This window comes from Ctenopharyngodon idella, chromosome 24 (genome assembly GCF_019924925.1).
Source record: "Ctenopharyngodon idella isolate HZGC_01 chromosome 24, HZGC01, whole genome shotgun sequence".
NCBI classification, from domain to species: Eukaryota; Metazoa; Chordata; class Actinopteri; order Cypriniformes; family Xenocyprididae; genus Ctenopharyngodon; species Ctenopharyngodon idella.
In genome coordinates this window covers 9,000,785-9,018,662 of record NC_067243.1, presented here as the reverse complement: position 1 = coordinate 9,018,662, position 17,878 = coordinate 9,000,785, and the positions used below count along the sequence as shown (strand labels likewise).

General features: G+C 41.1%; 1 protein-coding gene across 2 annotated transcripts; it reads left to right on the top strand.

Moving 5' to 3' along the window:
• Window positions 1-300: 300 nt before the first annotated feature.
• Window positions 301-17,754, top strand: ambra1b (autophagy/beclin-1 regulator 1b). 2 transcript variants are annotated; one of them, XR_007928359.1, is made up of 19 exons: window positions 301-599; window positions 1,456-1,672; window positions 2,204-2,262; window positions 2,377-2,560; window positions 2,789-2,961; window positions 3,301-3,367; window positions 3,474-4,936; window positions 5,583-5,669; window positions 5,786-5,968; window positions 6,587-6,667; window positions 7,209-7,309; window positions 7,474-7,584; window positions 7,702-7,890; window positions 8,045-8,199; window positions 8,435-8,574; window positions 11,325-11,423; window positions 11,528-11,727; window positions 12,297-12,523; window positions 13,282-13,416. XR_007928359.1 is itself a non-coding variant. In XM_051884597.1 (19 exons), exons 2-19 carry the CDS (start codon window positions 1,541-1,543, stop codon window positions 15,011-15,013), a joined length of 4,089 nt encoding a protein of 1,362 aa, XP_051740557.1. In that variant the 5' UTR covers window positions 306-599; window positions 1,456-1,540; the 3' UTR covers window positions 15,014-17,754. The 2 variants fall into 2 exon arrangements, 1 of the variants encoding a protein (XP_051740557.1); XM_051884597.1 differs by lacking the exon at window positions 12,297-12,523 and adding an exon at window positions 14,484-17,754 and having other exon boundaries at window positions 306-599.
• Window positions 17,755-17,878: the final 124 nt, after the last annotated feature.

Genomic DNA, 17,878 nt, shown 5'->3' with positions numbered 1-17,878 from the left:
TACCATCTTATTCTTTGAAGTACCTTGGAGTCCCATGTAAAACCTTAATATGGTAATCATTACTTACTGTTGTATATAACAAAGTGCCATGGTATTATTATCCGATTTAATGATCTATTACAGTACTATTTTGTAACGCCACTTAAACGTCTTAAAACCTTATAATACACTTATGAATACATGTAAATAAATATACATTAAATAAATTAAAAGTAAATTAATACCAACGAACAATAAGTTATAAAATAACAGCAAAATTCACCTGTCGTGGAGGTGCAATCCACTCTGCAATTGATTAACCGACCTAAAGTAGCTCAATGCAGTCTTCTCTCGATTAGTATGCCTGCCTACGCCAGCTACCCACAAACCAGTTAGCTAGCATCATTTCTCCTATAGGTACCCCAATACACCACCTCAATGTCACGATAATCCAAACGGTTTGATTGAGATACTCCTAAATGACATGAATGTAATCTGCTCAGCGCTTCGGATCGGTTGGTTGTCAATCAAGGTCGGTTAATAACGATCCAGCTCGGCTAACAGGCTAAGAGGCTAACAGCGCCTTCGATGACATTTCACTGACAAACACAACAGAACAGGTATGTAAAATATCGATTTACGGCTTAATCTGTATTTCAACACATTTGGAGTGTATTTGTGGTTATGTGACCATTAGAACTAAAGTATGTTTAAATAAATTAATGTTTATGGCGAATAAACGATGGCTAACACTATAGCTTCAATTCAGTTTCCATATTTGGGCGGGCACGGCAGTGAGTTATTGTTAGTTACACGACCAGAAAACGCGTTTAATTCCTTTATTGATGCTGTTTATGTGCGTATTTTGTTGTCTCTGGTTCGCTGTTAATCAAATGTGAATGAAGATTTCACTGGCATGGTGTGGATTTAAATGGCTTGTTTGTTTACATGGTTCAGCACATCTGATAGGGCTTTAATTTTCCCCAGCAACATAAAATCTTATTGGTCTTTGTTTAAATATATATTATGACCATATCAAAGGTACATTTTTTTTGGTGTAATCTCATGGCTAAACACACATAAGGTGTTCCTTTTGCAGATCTGTCATGTAAAGGATGGTAGAGTGATGCTTGATTGTTAGGCCCATTGGAGCCATAACAGATCTTTGTGTCTGCTAAACAGCTGTAGTCAGGAGATATTGTTATTGCATATACTGTTAAAATTTTAAAATTAATGGTTTTTTTTTTTTTTTTTTTTTTTGCATGATTAGTCAGTTTTGTTCAGATATCTGTCTGGAGATGAGATGTCATTTAGTTTACATGTCTCTGTGTGTTGAAATTTGGTTAGAATTATAGGAAATGAACACTGAACTTGCTCAGTGAATGATCTGTCAAAATTTTCTGGTTATTATTATAAATGTTACAGACTTGTTATAGATTGGTGTGTGTTGATTTATGCTTTGTGACCACCCACCAGTCTGCATGGCCGACGTGCTGCTGAGTTAGTGTCCGGCCCGTGTGCGAGGAAGGCCGGCCGGGCCGTGGAGCACTAGAGAGGAAAAATGGCTGTGCAGAACAGGAACTCTGTGCTGATCCTGTCAGGACGAGAGCGAGGAGCTCGCATGCTGGGCTCCCAGCGGCTCCTGCAGCAGCTGGTGGAAGACCGAACGCGCTGGATGAAATGGCAGAGCCAGGTAGGATATCAACATTAATGTCTCTAATGGATCTTTCTGGCCTACACTCCGCAGACGTTCCTGTATAGACCAGTTCAAGATTTCAGAATCAGAATAATGACTTCAGTCAGTTTTTGCAGCAGAGAATATTCAACCCCCCCTTACTTCAGCTGAAATTGTCAAATTTGCTTGTTTTTAGACTTTTTCCTATCAATCAATTAATTTGTGATTAATCGTAATAATTTTTTTTTTTAAAAAGATCCACTGACAGTTGAGGGACCAAATTCAAAATTTGCCCAGTGCATTGAAAATATTGTCAGAACAAGAGTTTGCCATGTCAAGTCAATGTTGACTGAATTTTTAGCAGATTTAGCATTTTAATTGTTAGATTAATTTTATATGAATCTACATTAATATAAACTTAGTTATTATTTTAATGTAATATATTTAATTATAAATTATATTATTTAATCATTTTAATAGTCTTTGTTTGACCCTGAAAGTTCACTGAGGCTAATGTTAGTAATATAAATGTCTGAATTATTTCTACAGAAAGTAGAGTTGCCGGATAATCCACGATCCACCTTCCTGCTGGCCTTCAGTCCAGATAGGTAACAATATCATTTTCAACAATGACGACAACAACAACAAAAGCACTAGATGCTAAATTACTTGATTGATTTGCCTAATTTTCTGTTGTTGTATTTACATTTTCCCCCCCATAGGAATCTTGTGGCCTCAACCCACGTAAACCATAACATCTATATCACAGATGTGAAAACAGGAAAGTGCCTGCACTCCTTAGTGGGCCATCGACGCACACCTTGGTGTGTGACCTTTCACCCCACCATCCCCGGCCTGGTTGCCTCTGGGTGCCTTGATGGAGAAGTTCGCATTTGGGACCTGCATGTGAGCATCAGTCTTGTTTGTTGTTTTAATTAGTCCTAAGATGTGCGGACCTTCCCCTTTAGCAAACATTCTTATCTTGCTTGTTAGTTTGTATTTGATTTTCATACCGTTCAGTAGTAGCTCAAGGCAGTTATTCTGGTCTGATCGAATTGCAAGTCAACTGCACGCATACCTGGCTTAGAAATTGCTGTTTAAATAAATGTTGTGGATGTTTTTCCCCATTCCCAGGGTGGTAGTGAGAGCTGGTTTACAGAGAGTAATGTTGCCATCGCTTCTCTAGCATTCCATCCCACGGCTCAGCTCCTCCTCATCGCCACAAACAACGAACTTCACTTCTGGGACTGGAGCCGACCAGAACCTTTTGCGGTGGTCAAGACCGCCAGCGAGACAGAACGTGTCCGGTGGGGAAGCAATCCTGTTTACTGAGCATATTTCATTTCTTAATACTTGTTCCTGTTTCATTGTGCATGATTCATCAGAGCATGTCGAAGGAAAACTTTTTTTCTTCTTTATGCTTATCACTAATGTGGAATAACAAGTTCTGCCCTACATTTTTTCACATTGACTATTCTGTTACACTTGAAACTGTCACATTACAAAAGTAAATGGGTTGTGAATGCCAATTCATGTTGACTGTATGAATTCCTGTTTTTTTTCATAATTATTAGAACTGTTAATCCTCTTTTAATCTAAATATTAGAACTCTGTTAATCCTTTTTTTTTTTTTTTTTTTTGGCCAGGTTGGTGAGATTTGATCCTTTAGGTCATAATCTTTTGACAGCTATTGTGAACCCATCCAACCAGCAGGTTAGAAACGACCCTTTTTCCTGTCAAAATAGCTGTAATGGAATGTCCTATGTTCATGTCCCTTTTCAGAAAGTGATTTAGAGAGTGTTTTACTGTGTTTTTGTAGAATGAAGATGACTCTGAAGTTCCCATGGACAGTATGGAGATGGCTTTGTTCCGCCAACGGTCTCTTTTACGCTCCCCACCTGTACGTCGAACGCCCATCCTGCACAATTTCCTGCACATCTTGTCCTCTCGCTCTTCTGGGGCACAGGCCGGCGATCAGTCCCGTCCCGCCCCAGAGCCCCGTGAGCCTCCCAGCATACCTCGGTTCCAGTACCCGGTGCGGACAGAACCGGGTGACCGCCCTGCCTTACAGGGCTGCACACAGCATTTGGGTTTGGGCTGCCTGTGCAGTCGCTGCGCCGCCTCGCGGAACCTATTCACACAGAATCCGACAGGCCTCCAGCCTTCGGATTTGCCTCAACCACAGACTCAGTCAGGCCCCTCAGCCTTCTTGCCCGCCCCCAGCCAGACCCGCACCTCCACGGATCGACCTTCTGCTTTTAGCAGCGTGTTCAGCGGGACTGCGGGGAACTCTACACATCGGGGTCTCTTGCCTCTTAGGACTATTGATCCCTTGGGGTCACAGGCACCCGGGCCTCTCGAGGTCCCCGGGCGTCTCCCTGGGGCTGATTGGTCTGGTAGTCTGCTGAGCACAGGACATGAACATGGGTTAGGTGCGATTGGGGTAGAAAGCAGCAGTGGAAGAGGTGTGTTGCCCCCTCCTAGGACGAGCTCTTCTTCTATGGATCTCCTCTCCTTGCGCAGGTTCCCCGATGGTTCCTCTTCATCACCCATATACACATCTGCTACGGAAGGACGGGGCCTAGTGCTGCCTGGCACCGATCCCAACCGGGGACGAGCCAACGACGGCACAAGTAGCGGTCATCACCCGATCTACGACAACACCCAACGCAACAACCCCGCCTCCATACGCAACGTCCTGCAGTGTAACCTGAGCCGTTACTTCATGGAATATGAGCGGATGCAGGAGTTGGAGCGACCCGGTGGCAGCCGAGAGGTGGTAGGTGGACCAGGACCCATGCAGGAGCTGCTCAACAGTAGCATGGACACAGAACGGCCCGGGCCTTCGCACAACGGCTCTTCCCACACTGGAAATGGAGGCACGGCCACCGGCCCCTCACAAAACCACCCCAATCGCTGCCGTTCGTGCCACAACCTCCTCACCTTCAACCACGACACCCAGCGCTGGGAACGTTCTGGTCAGACCTCTTCTTCCTCTTCTCAAGACGGACCATCCTGGCCACTTTCAGTGCCTCCGTTTGAGGACCCAGGTCAGGGTGCACGAGTGGAGGCCCAAGCCCCTGAGATGAGGCCTATGGAGTTGAGCGAGGCCTCCTCTAGTCTACAGGGGCAGCAACCCATGGGTCTGGTGTACAATCAGGAGACAGGGCAGTGGGAAAGCGTGTACCGGCAACCAACGGCCAGCGCTTCTTCTGAGGCAGCGCAAGACGCCTTAAACCCAGAGGTGCCTGTTGATAATCCGGACGAGGACTCACTTAGGAGGTAAGGAAGAAAAAGATGTACACGTCCAAATTTGGTTATTAAAGGGATAGTTCACCCAAAAATGAAAATTCTGTTATCATTTACTCACCCTCAAGTTGTTCCAAACTAGTGTTGTCAAAAGTACTGACTTCGGTACCAAGTCTGTACTCAAATTTTGGAAATGTGACGCTTTGAGCGCTGTTGAGAGGACTCGTAAACACCTCTAACTGGCCATTGTGTTCATGCGCTCAGCAGATATGTCTGTGATTGGCTACAATGATCAGCGTACGGGAGCGTTTGAAAGCGCACAGAAGTGTTAGAAAGCGGGAGCATTTGAAAGCAGGCGTCTATCAGCGAACCGGTCCGCTGATAGGCGGTTGTTTTCAAATGCTCCCATGTGTATCTGTGTAAGCGCTGATGTCATTGGCTGACTTTGATGTATTTACAACATGTTTTTGAAGCGTTGATCATTGTAACCAATCACAGACATATCTGATGAGCGCATGAACACAATGGCCAATTAGAGGTGTTTATGAATCCGATCAACAACTATGAAAATGACTGGCTATTGAAATGACTGGATTTCGCTTGCGAAACAATGGTAAATGTGACCTCACCTTTACAGTGTCTTTCCTCTTACTTATTTGTTCCTCATCTTTTGCCTTAGGAGGTTGTTGGAATCGTCACTGTTTCCATTCTCTCGATATGATATGTCTGGCTCCAGAGATCATCCTATATACCCAGATCCTGCCAGGTACCAGTTTGGAAACAGTTACACTCCTGTTCAGACCAAATGTACAAAATCGAGGCTGATTATTGAGCTTCAGTTTCAGAGTTTGACCCCTCTTTCCCTCTTCTCCATCTCCCCAGGCTCTCTCCAGCTGCTTACTATGCTCAAAGGATGATCCAATATCTGTCTCGGAGAGAAAGCATACGCCAGCGTTCACTGCAGAATCGCTTACGGACACTCTCAAACTCTCAAGCCGACAGCCAGTCCAACAACCCCTCCTCCACACCACCGGAAGCCAGTGATGGAGACTATGAGGACATCGAGTGAGTCTGATAATACTTATTGCATCTGCACTCACACTTAATCACATTTCTATCATGAGAACTCTCAGAATATTTTAGATCCGCTACGCTGCTGCTGCTGAATTGCTACTGCTGTTGATTATTGCTGTATTTGTAGATTATTGCTGCTGCTGCTGCTGCTGTTGATTATTGCTGCTGCTACTGCCAATACATACGCTGATACGCTGCTGTGCGTATGCAAGACATACTGCTGCTGCACAAATAGCATATATAAAATTATCCATAGCAGATCTATACAGGTGGAGCTGGGGAAAGTGGAGGGTTTCGCAGGAACTCTGAAAGCACGCTGCAAACTGCTACAGTGAATGATAACCAGCCATTTAAATGTTGTGAGCAGCAAGCTCATTGGCTGCAAGTTGCAACTTGAAGCCAATCAGCTTGTGCCAAGTAGTTAACTGTGAGAATATCATCAGTTTACGTTAAGGACCCATCAGTCTGCGCCATCTAGAGTTTCATGACAGAACTAGGCATATAGTATATAACTTTACAATTACCGTTATGTGAATCCATTTTACTGTTTTCATCCTAGTGGTTTTGGATTTTTAAGTTTTTAATATTTCTTTTCTCTCGCTGTCACAGGGAGCCTGGAGACAGGACAAGACACAGAATGCCCCGCAATGCTCGAATGTCGGCCCCATCGCTCGGGCGCTTTGTTCCACGGTCAGTGTCATATGCCGACGTTTGACATTGCCTGCCATAAACTACCATTCAAATGTTCTTTTTTTTTTGAAAAAAAGTCTCTTATGCTCACCAATGCTGCATTAATTTGATCAAAAATACCGTAAAAACAGTACTACCATGAAATATTACAATTTAAAATAACTTTTCTATTTTAATATATTTTAAAGTGTAATTTGATGGTAAAGCACTTATTACTCCAGTCTTAAGTGTCACATCCTTCAGAAAATCACTCTAATATGCTGATTTGCTGCTCAAGAAACATTTCTTCTTATCATCAATGTTGAAAACAGTTGTGCTGCCTAATATTTTGTGGAAATTTTTTTTCATTTATTTGAATAGGAATCTTTAGTAACATTTTAAATGTCTTTACTGTCACTTTTGAGAAAATATACATATAAATATACATTTCTTTTGAAAAATTGAATAGTATTGTAATTTGTACCAAGTTAACACATTTATGGTAATATATATTTTATTAATGTAAACATTTCTTGATATGTTTTTTTTTTTTTGTCTGAAGGAGGTTCCTGTTACCAGAGTACTTGCCTTACGCTGGACTTTTCCATGAAAGGGGTCAGTCAGGCCTGGCCACTCACTCCTCCATTAACAGAGTATTAGCAGGTAAAACAAACTTTTTTTTTTTTTCCTTTTTCTTCTTATCTTTCTTATTCTGTTTCAGTCATGAATCATTTAACCCATAAGGTCAGAAACTCTACATAAAAGAATAGTGTTTTTGAACCAACTAAAGAGAATTAAATAGATCTACCCATAATGCTCGGTTGCAGGAGCATCTATAGGTGATGGGCAGTCAGCTGTGGCCAGTAACATTGCCAACACCACTTATAGGCTGCAGTGGTGGGATTTCACCAAGTTTGACCTTCCGGAGATCAGCAATGGTGTGTTTTTATTATACATGTTTTATTGGTTTTGAGCTAATAAATCGGTTTTTGCTTGATGTTCGTTTATGTTTGTTAATCTTATTTCATCACATTTTTTTCTTCTTTTCATCTTAGCCACTGTGAATGTGTTGGTTCCTCACTGTAAGATCTACAATGATGCCAGCTGTGATATTTCAGCGGACGGGCAGCTGCTGGCCGTGTTCATTCCTAGCAGCCAGCGAGGTTTTGCTGATGAGGGCATCCTGGCCGTTTACTCCCTTGCTCCCCATAATCTTGGAGAAATGCTGTACACCAAGAGATTCGGTCGGTGTTAAGGAACAGTTCACTAAACAATTCAAATGAATCAGTAACTCCGTTTTGGCAGTAGCACTGTGACCATTCTGGCTTAGTTTTAAAATAGTGACTTTTTTATAGCAGACAATCCTCTTTGAATTTTGTTTTTAATACTGCATTTCAGGTCCAAATGCAATCTCAGTGAGTCTTTCACCCATGGGCTGCTACGTGATGGTAGGACTGGCCTCCAGGCGGATCCTGCTCCATCCCACCACCGACCACATGGTGGCGCAAGTGTTCCGTCTGCAGCAGCCACACGGAGGAGAGACGTCCATTAGAGTAAGAGCTTGAAAATGCCACACATTTTTCAATAAATGCAAAACTGGAAGGGAAAGGGAAAAAAATCTCTAGTAATATAAAAATATGTTGAGGTTTACACTGGTATTTAGGGTGATGTTTTTTTTTTTTTCATAGACCGAACAAAGCAATAAAGAATGATTCAGTACTGTGACTAACACTTTGATTTGCTGCTTTTTGTTTGTTTTATGGTCTGCTTTCTCTTGGGTTCCTGCAGATGATGTTTAATGTGGTGTACCCCATGGCTCCAGACCAGAGGAGACACGTCAGTATTAACTCAGCCCGGTGGCTTCCAGAGCCAGGCATGGGATTGGCCTACGGAACCAATAAGGGCGACCTGGTCATCTGCAGGCCAGTGTAAGTAAACACAATCACCCAGTAGACCATCTGTTCCACATGCATATCTTTAGTCCTTAGCAAATTTGAATGTCCTTATCAAATCATAAAACCCAGTAAAATACATTTTATTCATTTGCCAAATGTTTCTATCTTACAGTATACTTATTACAGGGACAAAGTGTTATGTCTATGGCAACAGTAGCTCCAAAACCTAGTTTTGCTGCCTTGCTGTTTACTGTCTACATAAGCAGCTGCCTTCTAAGGAAGCATCCTAACTAAAATAGAACCTCATAAGTGACCAGTTTCAGGCAACACACAAAGCATTTATTGAACTGTTGTATAAAATGCTTAACTATATCATATAATATGAGACAAAAACTCATACAGGGGCATTTTCCCCTAATATATTGAATTTAAGGGCTATATATTGTTGCCTTGCTTCATGTTCCTCACCAGTCAACAATATGAATTGTAGGATGACCTTTGTAGGTCTGGGACAGGGTGGGTGTGTTAAATGCGTTAATTATTTTAACACATAATTTTTGCCATAAGTAATTAATTAAATGAACATGTTAAATCAACAGCCCTACTTAAAATACATCCTCTCTAGGCAACTGCTTGGTTTTGCAAATGATAGTGTTAGTTTGGGAATTGTTTCTACTTAACTTTTTGGCTTCCTGCCCAGATCTTTAACCAGTACGCCACACCACCCAGCAGGAAAAACAAAACAAGTGCCACTGTGAAGCACAGGAGCCATGGAAATGGCAGATAAAACCAAACACAGTTTAACAGAGCAATAAAAGCTGCGGTTTTACAACCAGTTATTTACATAAACGTGTTCCAGAGCCCGTGTCAGTATTGATTAAAAATTCCAAATACTTAGAGAGTTGATTCATTATCAATCTGTCATCAGTTCATCTTTAACAATTAAATAGTCAAGTGAGTTCCTGATCCCAGATCAGTGTCAGTTTTCAGATGTGGACTATATGAGGACTTTTAATAAATCACTGTTACCTGAAGCCACCTTTCATTAGATTACCTTCTTCATTAGTGGCAGGAAACTCGGGTGTTCAACTGGAAAGAAGCAATTATTGTTTTTTAACAAGGTTACAGGCCACATTACCCCTGCGCCCCATGACTTTTGCAGCTCATCGCTTTCAAGGAATTCTTCCCCAAACTGATGGGTTTATAATCAGATCAAATCCCACGCAGACAGATGGAGTATGTCATAACAATTCCATTGCTGCTTTGCCATTCTGTTGTTCAGTTTTGTAATTTGGATAAATCTGTTTATATTACTGGTTTTAAATGCATAATCCGAGATGTGCAGGAATACTTGATTCTGATTGGCCTTTCTACAATCAGCTATTTTTGTATAATAACTCTATAAACTAATAATTTACCATTGTCTCAGTCAATTGATGCCCTACATAGTATCACAGATCTGGTATCACTCTGCAGTTTTCTACTCTTCACATGATGAAATATGATATTTAATGTCCATTTATTTATTTAGATAATTAGTTATTAGCTGTGTAATAAGTGGGAATAATGTACAATCAGTCATTATCGCAAATTGAATCCCTTCGGGGTAGTCTCGTGTAACCAGACCTTTAGACTGATGGCAAAAGGTCTGGACTCCATAGTAGCTTTCTTTGGCCAGTGACCACTCCGTCGACTGACTAGCGTGTAAAGAAACCAATCAGTTTGTTTTGCTCATCGACATGTTTAGCGGCGTTAGTCAAAGTCCCTTTTAGACAAAGTCCCAAGTCATTTCACTCAGCGGCCATCTTTGAAACACTTCTCAGTCATCCAAGTGCAGCTCCTATCTTTTTGAATGGGGAAACATCAAATTCTCAAACTGTTCACTAAGCTTACGATTAAATTTCATATTTGAAAACACCAATGAAATCTGACAACTTATAAATCTTGTCTCTTATGTTCAAATAGTGTTTTAAAAAGCTTGTTTTTCATGCTTAGCGAATGCACATGCGCAGTCTTGAGTGCGAGTCTGAGAACACTGCCTGTTTTTATAGCAGCCAGAGCTTCTAAAGGCAGCTGCAGTGACGCGATGACTTTTCTAATCAACGATTGTTTTTTTCACTTAGAAGGTGGGGCTTATTCGCCATATTTGTTGTTGCACTTTCTCCCATTCATAAGTAATAGGAGTGCACCGTCTTCCTCTATATAAAGTCTTTGCATTAGTCAAGAAGGTCTGGACCCCATCGCAGCTTCATTGGCCAAGGACCGCCCAATACAAAGTCTGACCGACATGTAAAGCAACCAATCACAGTTTTTGTTCCCACGTCCTGTTTAGGGGCGTTGTTAGTCCCTACGTTATCAGACCGGCGTGCATCTAATAAATTATTAATTCAAGAACATTGTGTGAGTGAACTTCACATACTTTTGAAAATCCAGCATTTAGTTGATCTTGATAAGTGCTCATTGTCACAGTTGTAAACACAAAATCTTTGTTTTTTCCATGAGGGGGTTTGGCATCACGATGGCTGTGTTTCCATGCAGACCATGACAAAACATGACAAAAACGTCTCTTAGAAATCCTGTAGAATTCAACCACTTAGATTATGACTTAGAAACTCCCAAAGTGTTTCTCATTTTGTGTGCCTTATGCATCAGACGTTCAACCAACGGTCTGTAGGCTGAGACTATCTTCAGGGTGATAAATAACCTGAAGTGAAGCATACATTACTGTTTACTTAGATGTGTAAACAAGATAATGAAGTCTAAAATATCTGTTTTGTTGTCAGTGATTTCCGCAGTGATGGAGACAGTCCGTCGGATCTCAGCTCGGATTCTTTGTTTACTGTCAACAGCAGCAGCCGAACCCGTGGAGTGGAGCGCCCAGGGTCAGAAATGAACTGAATCTGAATTCATAAGTCATAGCTTGTTATATCATAGTCCAGTGTTATTCATGAATCCAAAAATACTCATTTGTGTTTATTTCTTACAGGACGAGTAGGTCCGGCTGGAGATTTGACCGAGACATGGGCCTTATGAACGCTATTGGCCTGCAGCCGCGTCAGGCCGCACCTTCTGTGACCTCACAGGGGACGCAGACACCAGTGGTGCGACTGCAGAATGCCGAGACCCAGACGGAGAGAGAACTTCCTTCAGCTAGTACTTTCCAGACCACGCACACATCCAGACACAGTAAGACATTTGCACTAAATATATTTATTTAAAAACTAATATAAACTAATATACAGTAAAAATGTAGCTAAAATAATGATATTTAATCATTTTATTTAAAGAAGTCAAACACCTTTATTAAAGGAACTTTACAGTGATAACAGGAAAATAATGCATTTCGACTTTTGTTCAGCTGAAGTCATTATTGATTCAGTTTTGTTGTAAAGGTCATCAATTATTAAATTAGTTAATTTAATCTATGAAAACAGTTCTGCAAAAAATGATGGCATCGTCCAGCTCAGTTCAGTTCTCATTCAACAACATGAGTACAGTCAGATCAATAATATTGCCGAATATTAAGTGTCCCCAACTAAGCAAGCCAGAGGCAACAGTGGCGAGGAACCCAAACTCCATCAGGTGACAGAATGGAGAAAAAAAATCTTGGGAGAAACCAGGCTCAGTCGAGGGGCTATTTCTCCTCTGGCCAATGAACAAACACGGTGTGATTATGAATCAGGCTGCATCACAAGTCAGAATTCAGATCAGGATCGGTAGCATTCAGATATTCATCCAGTTCCTTTTGCTTGAAGATCGGATTCATCATGCGAGTATGGAGCCGAAGCTGGCCACAGGGTCTGTGCGGAGGACCTGTCTGGTTCTTGCTGAGGATCTGTGCCGATGGCTGTCATGCTGACGAGGCCTTCACGGGATTGTCTAGTAGGCATGGTCTCTGCTGACATTCAGGGCTGCGTTTTGGTCGTGTCTAGGTGCAGGTCCACCATCTGATCTGGATATGGACCGGATCCGGCTGACTACGGTAACCTCAGGATAAGGATGAGACAGACAGACTAATATTAGCGTAGATGCCATTCCTCTTACGATGTAACAAGTACATTGGGTGTTATAGGAAGTGTTCCTGGTTCCGGTTGACCTCATTTATGCAGCCTATCAATCATTTAACTGATTTGAATAATAGAAATTGATCATGTGTCCCAGGTTAAAGAGATGCGTTTTTAGTCTAGATTTAAACTGACAAAGAGTGTCTGCTTTCCAAACAAGGCTAGGAAGACTATTCCACAGTTTGGGTGGTAAATAGGAAAAGGGTCTACCACCTGCAGTTGATTTTGAAATTCTAGGTATTACAAAGTGGCCAGAATTTTGAGATCGCAATAGACGTGAAGGACTATAATGTGTTAAGAGCTTGCATTTATATATGTACATAAACATAGCTGTATTTATATACATACATAAAAAATAAACAGCAATATATACAGTATCTACATATCCAGTGTGGTCTAAAAAACAATATTTGTTTTGTTACAGATTATTAAAATTAATAAAATTATTTCTTAATTTTATATTTCCAGCTAAATCATTTTAAATATTCAATATTTATCTCCCAGCTGTAATGCCAGACTAATGACAGACCCATGAAATAACCTGCAGTGAAGTGTCTTGCTCAAGGCCATAGTGATTCTAACGGATATCTATAACGCTCCAGTTTATTTCTCTGTAACCAGGTTCGGTAACATTAATTATGTCCACTCAGAGCTGCAAAATGTGTTACTCTTGCAGCGGTTCAGATGGCCAGCACCAGCACTGAGAGACATACACACCCAGAGACAACACACACACTGTTACACACACCGGTTCAGGCATCGGTTTCAGAGGGATCACTGAACCGGACCAACTTGCCCGCCACATATCACGGTAACTGCTTTGTCTCACTCTTTCTCATCCTGTCTCTTCCTCTGTCGTCTGACACAGGTAATGGAGTGAAATTGATTAAACTGACCTCTCTGAGACCTGTGTTGTGTCCTACTGAGGGCTTTACACTGTTATTACTGTTTCAAGTGCTTTATTACCTGCTGTTAGCTGGTCTAATTTAATTTGCACCCTTGTTTTCTCGATATAATGGGCCGCAGTGTGCACACATGGAGAGATAATAGATAATTTGCCAAGACCTAATTGTTGTTGGGATATTTTTATTTATTTATTTTGGTCAACCATGTATGTATGTATGTATATGTGTATATGTGTATATATATGTATGTGTGTGTGTGTGTGTTACTTAAAGGGATAGTTCACCCAAAAATGTATTCACCCTCAAGCCATCCTAGGTGTATATGACTATCTTCTTTCAGACGAACACAATCAGAGTTATATTTAAAAATATCCTGGCTCTTTCCAAGCTTTATAATAGGAGTGAAGGGGGGGCCAAACTTTGAAGCACAAAAAAAAAAAAATCTGCCGGAAGCTAGTTATTATAGTTAATAAAGTTTTAAATATGGATATTTTTCTTACAAAAACCCATCACTTCTCTTCAAAAGTCCTTTATTAACCCCCTGGATCCATATGGATTATTTTCTATGATCGATTAATGCATTTTTTTGGGCTTCAAAACGGGCCTTTTACTACCATTATAAAGCTGGGAAGAGCAGGGATATTTTTAAATATATCTCCGATTGTGTTCGTCTGAAAGAAGATATTCATATACACCTAGCATGGCTTGAGGGTGAGTAAATCATGGGATAATTTTCATTTTTGGGTGAACTATCCTTTTAACTTTTGAGTTAAAACAAATAACAACATAAATTCCTCGTCATAATTAATTCTGTATTAATTCATATTAAATAGGTTTGCTCCAGCTTTCTTCGCCAATGTTATGTATAATATATTCATGCTAATTTTTCATTTTCTGAATTTTTAATGCAGTCTTAATTTGTTTTGCCATTATCTGATATGTGCGTCTCACTGTTCTGTCTGGTTTATCTTAGCGGATTCAGCAGCCGAGCCTGGTCCGGGAGAAGACGCGCTGTCTCGGATCCGCCGCCTAATGGCGGAAGGAGGAATGACGGCCGTGGTCCAGCGGGAACGCAGCACTACTATGGCCTCGATGGGTGGCTTTGGAAACAACATCGTGGTCAGCCATCGGATTCACCGTGGCTCGCAGACCTCAGTCAGGTCGACTCAGGTGGGAAATCCAACCGCGGAAACACCTGCTGGACTCACTATCCCGACTCTTTTTCACACTGAACCCTTGGTAGACTCTCTAGAAGCTCCTGGGCCATCAGGGTCCAGCGGCGCCCCACTTCCGCCACAGTTTACAACTCGCTCTGAGGTCGTGAGGGTGTCTCCTATGGTTGAGCCAGACTTGTTTGGCGATCATCAAGCTGATGTTGTGCACCACCCATCCCCGAGGGGTTTGAATATGTCCAACCATAGCAACAACAATAACAATGACCATAACAACAGCTACAGTGAAAGCCGGAGCCGAGATTATCCTGATGATCTGTATGGCAGATAGTCTTACGTCTGGTTGTCTTTGAGACAAACATCTCAAAACTGGTCTGCATGGTGCTGGAGCATTTCGTGGTGGACCCTTTGTTACAATGACAGAACATAATGTTTGGGGCGGAGCCTCTGAACTTCCCGCCTCAGTTCTGACTCCTCCCACTCTGGCCTTATTTGGGAATGAATGAGTGCCAAGTTTTTCATGCCGTCTCCTTAACTGGGAGGCATCAACCTCATCTTTTCTGTCAAAACAACAGATTCTCGCTTTGGGGAAGCATTATTATTGCACTTGCGTGTTGCACTTAAGTTATAATTTTCTTCCTTTCAAGGTTGAGTCTGACATTTCATCATTCCATGCGAGAAAGGGAATCATACTTGAATCCTTCCCGTACTGCAGTACGGAATTACACGGTTGTAGTTAACCACCCTTTCAAGCTCCAGGAAAACTCATCAGCCAATCGAAGTGCCAGTTGAGGCTGGGGGCGTGTCCTTACCGATTCCTTTGGATCCCATGGGGTCTGTTGTCTTCAGGACATTTTGGTTTGAGGAAATGTAAAGCAGACTCTTCACAGCTTAACACTAACTCTCTCTCTCAACATCCTCTAACGGTTTTTGTGTTCAAATTCAGAGATTATGCTTGACGTGATTGGTTTTTTTGTGTTCGATAATGTGATTTACAGTGCTCGAGTCATCCAGTTGATCAGTGTCTAGAACAACATCTGCTTTGAAGTTCTCAGACTGGAAAGACTTGTGTGCGTGAACGTGTCCCACTAAACTTCCAGATTTTATGATGGTTTTTAATTTGAATTTATTTATCTGTCGTTTGAAAAATACACTTTTGAAAGCATGTTGTCTGTAATTGTCCATTGGATAGAAGAAGCAGTTCAAGAACCCCTCACGCTGGTTCAGATGTCTCATATCTGCATGTGTGTCCAGTTCCAGAGCTTATAAACGAGGAGGCGGGATGAAGCTGAATGCGGAAGGCGGGGCTTAAGCAAATTAGCATGTAGGCTGTCTAACGCACATGCACATTAAGTGAAATTTTGGTACGCTGAGCAGTTTTTATTGGGCTTTTATACATTTGTGACCATTAACTTGCGTGTATGGGTGAGTTCGCGGTCGCGATTTAAATTCACAATGCATTTGTACGATGCCTACTGATGTGGTTTCCCAGATGTACCTTAAAACTCAATTCTTGTGCCAGATTGTTATGCTTTAAATGTAACACTTTTAACTGCTGATTGTCAATTCGCCGGTAATTCACCTCGAATCAGCTGATTGGACGAGGATTTCATTCCATTCTACCAAACGCCACAAGCCTCTTATGATGCGTAAGAGACGAATGGCAAGTGATTGCACTTAAGCACCATTTTCTCCTTCTAAACTGCACCGAGAATAGTTACAGACAATAAACCAGACATATCTCTATCTTAGATCTGGATTATGTTCAATAAACACTTGAATAACCCGTAATAGAGCATTTCTTTGGACATTGGACACTTAGGAGAGTGACAGCCCTATATGCGCGCACACTGCTGAGAGTCACTGAGGACAGGCACTGTTTGTATGTGTGTACGTATGGATGTGTATGTCTGTGAGTGTCCGCCACTGAACCTACAGAGTTTTATTATAAATAAATGTAGCATTGTAAATGTAGAGATGATAAATCAAGAAGAAAAAATCCATATTTCGGGGTGGGTTTTTGATTTTTATTTTTTTTTTAATTACATTCTTGCCTTGTGAGTTCTATTGTGCTTGTTTAGATTCTCGTGTACGATTGGTCAACTCTAGCAATGAGTTGTCAATGCATTTGCATATGCACAGACCTTTCGTTAACAAGCATTTATAAAATTATTATTTGTGTAAAAGATTGTTATTTTAGCTGCTTGGCTTGAATTAGTAGCTTTTTTTGGTCCCCTTTAAGGAATGGTTTGTTTTTTTGAAAGTTTGTGGATGTAAGATTCAGTTGGATTGTGGTCTCATAGCAAGCAATGGCAGCTGAGGAACCTCTCAGAAACCCTTTGGTGTTTTTCCATGAGTTCAGTGCCTTGGGGAGTCTTCTCCTTACTGAACCACAAAAGCCGTTCTGATGTCTGACAAAACCAGAATAGCTCCTTCATAAGCCTTTTGAATGTTGAGTGTTTTAGTAATTGGTAGAAATATTGGTAAAACTAAGTCTGGTTGTGTTGGCTGTCATTTTGATTATTTATTTTTCCCTTTGTGTGAATGACAAATGCAATCCTGGTTTTAAAATGCTTCTATGATAAGAGAGAAGGACCTTTTTACTTTAAACTCCATTTGAGAACATGCTAAATATCTTGTACCATCATTTAAGGACACATCTCATTTTTGACCATATGCACACCTTATTTTTATGAAGTCGCTTTATGCAGGGTTTGTTTTAGACTTTTAGGACAATTCATGTGTTCAGACGAGAATAGCTGATGGCAACCGAAAGTGTGACATTTTTAAAAACTGTAATTGTGTTCTTGTTGGATGTGTGGTTATGTATATGCTCTCACTGCTGGATCGGTACCTTAGCTGAAGTCATGATGGTGGAAAAGACCAGAATTCAACTTCCTCTCCTGCCCAGTCAAGAGGGATGTGTTGTTATGACTTACCATAAATGTGTAGTTGGTTCTTTATTTAGTGAAAATGAGGATTAGGTGTTGTAAAAGAATTTCGTGGGACACCAAAGATCCTGTGGTTATGACGATTATGAGAGTTTTAATAAAATGGGAATATGGAAATTAATTCAGTTGTTTTTGATATTATTTATGATTAATTATTATTATTTATTTATTACAATGCAGTGAATCTCATGAAACCTGTTGAGAACCTATCCAGGCCATATTTTTCCCATCATTATTATTATTTA

Coding starts and splice junctions, on each gene's coding strand:
- ambra1b (XM_051884597.1), top strand. CDS start 1,541: ATGGCTGTGCAGAACAGGAACTCTGTGCTGATCCTGTCAGGACGAGAG. Junction 4,937..5,582: donor GACGAGGACTCACTTAGGAG/GTAAGGAAGAAA, acceptor CTTTTGCCTTAG/GAGGTTGTTGGAATCGTCAC. Junction 7,891..8,044: donor GCTGTACACCAAGAGATTCG/GTCGGTGTTAAG, acceptor ACTGCATTTCAG/GTCCAAATGCAATCTCAGTG.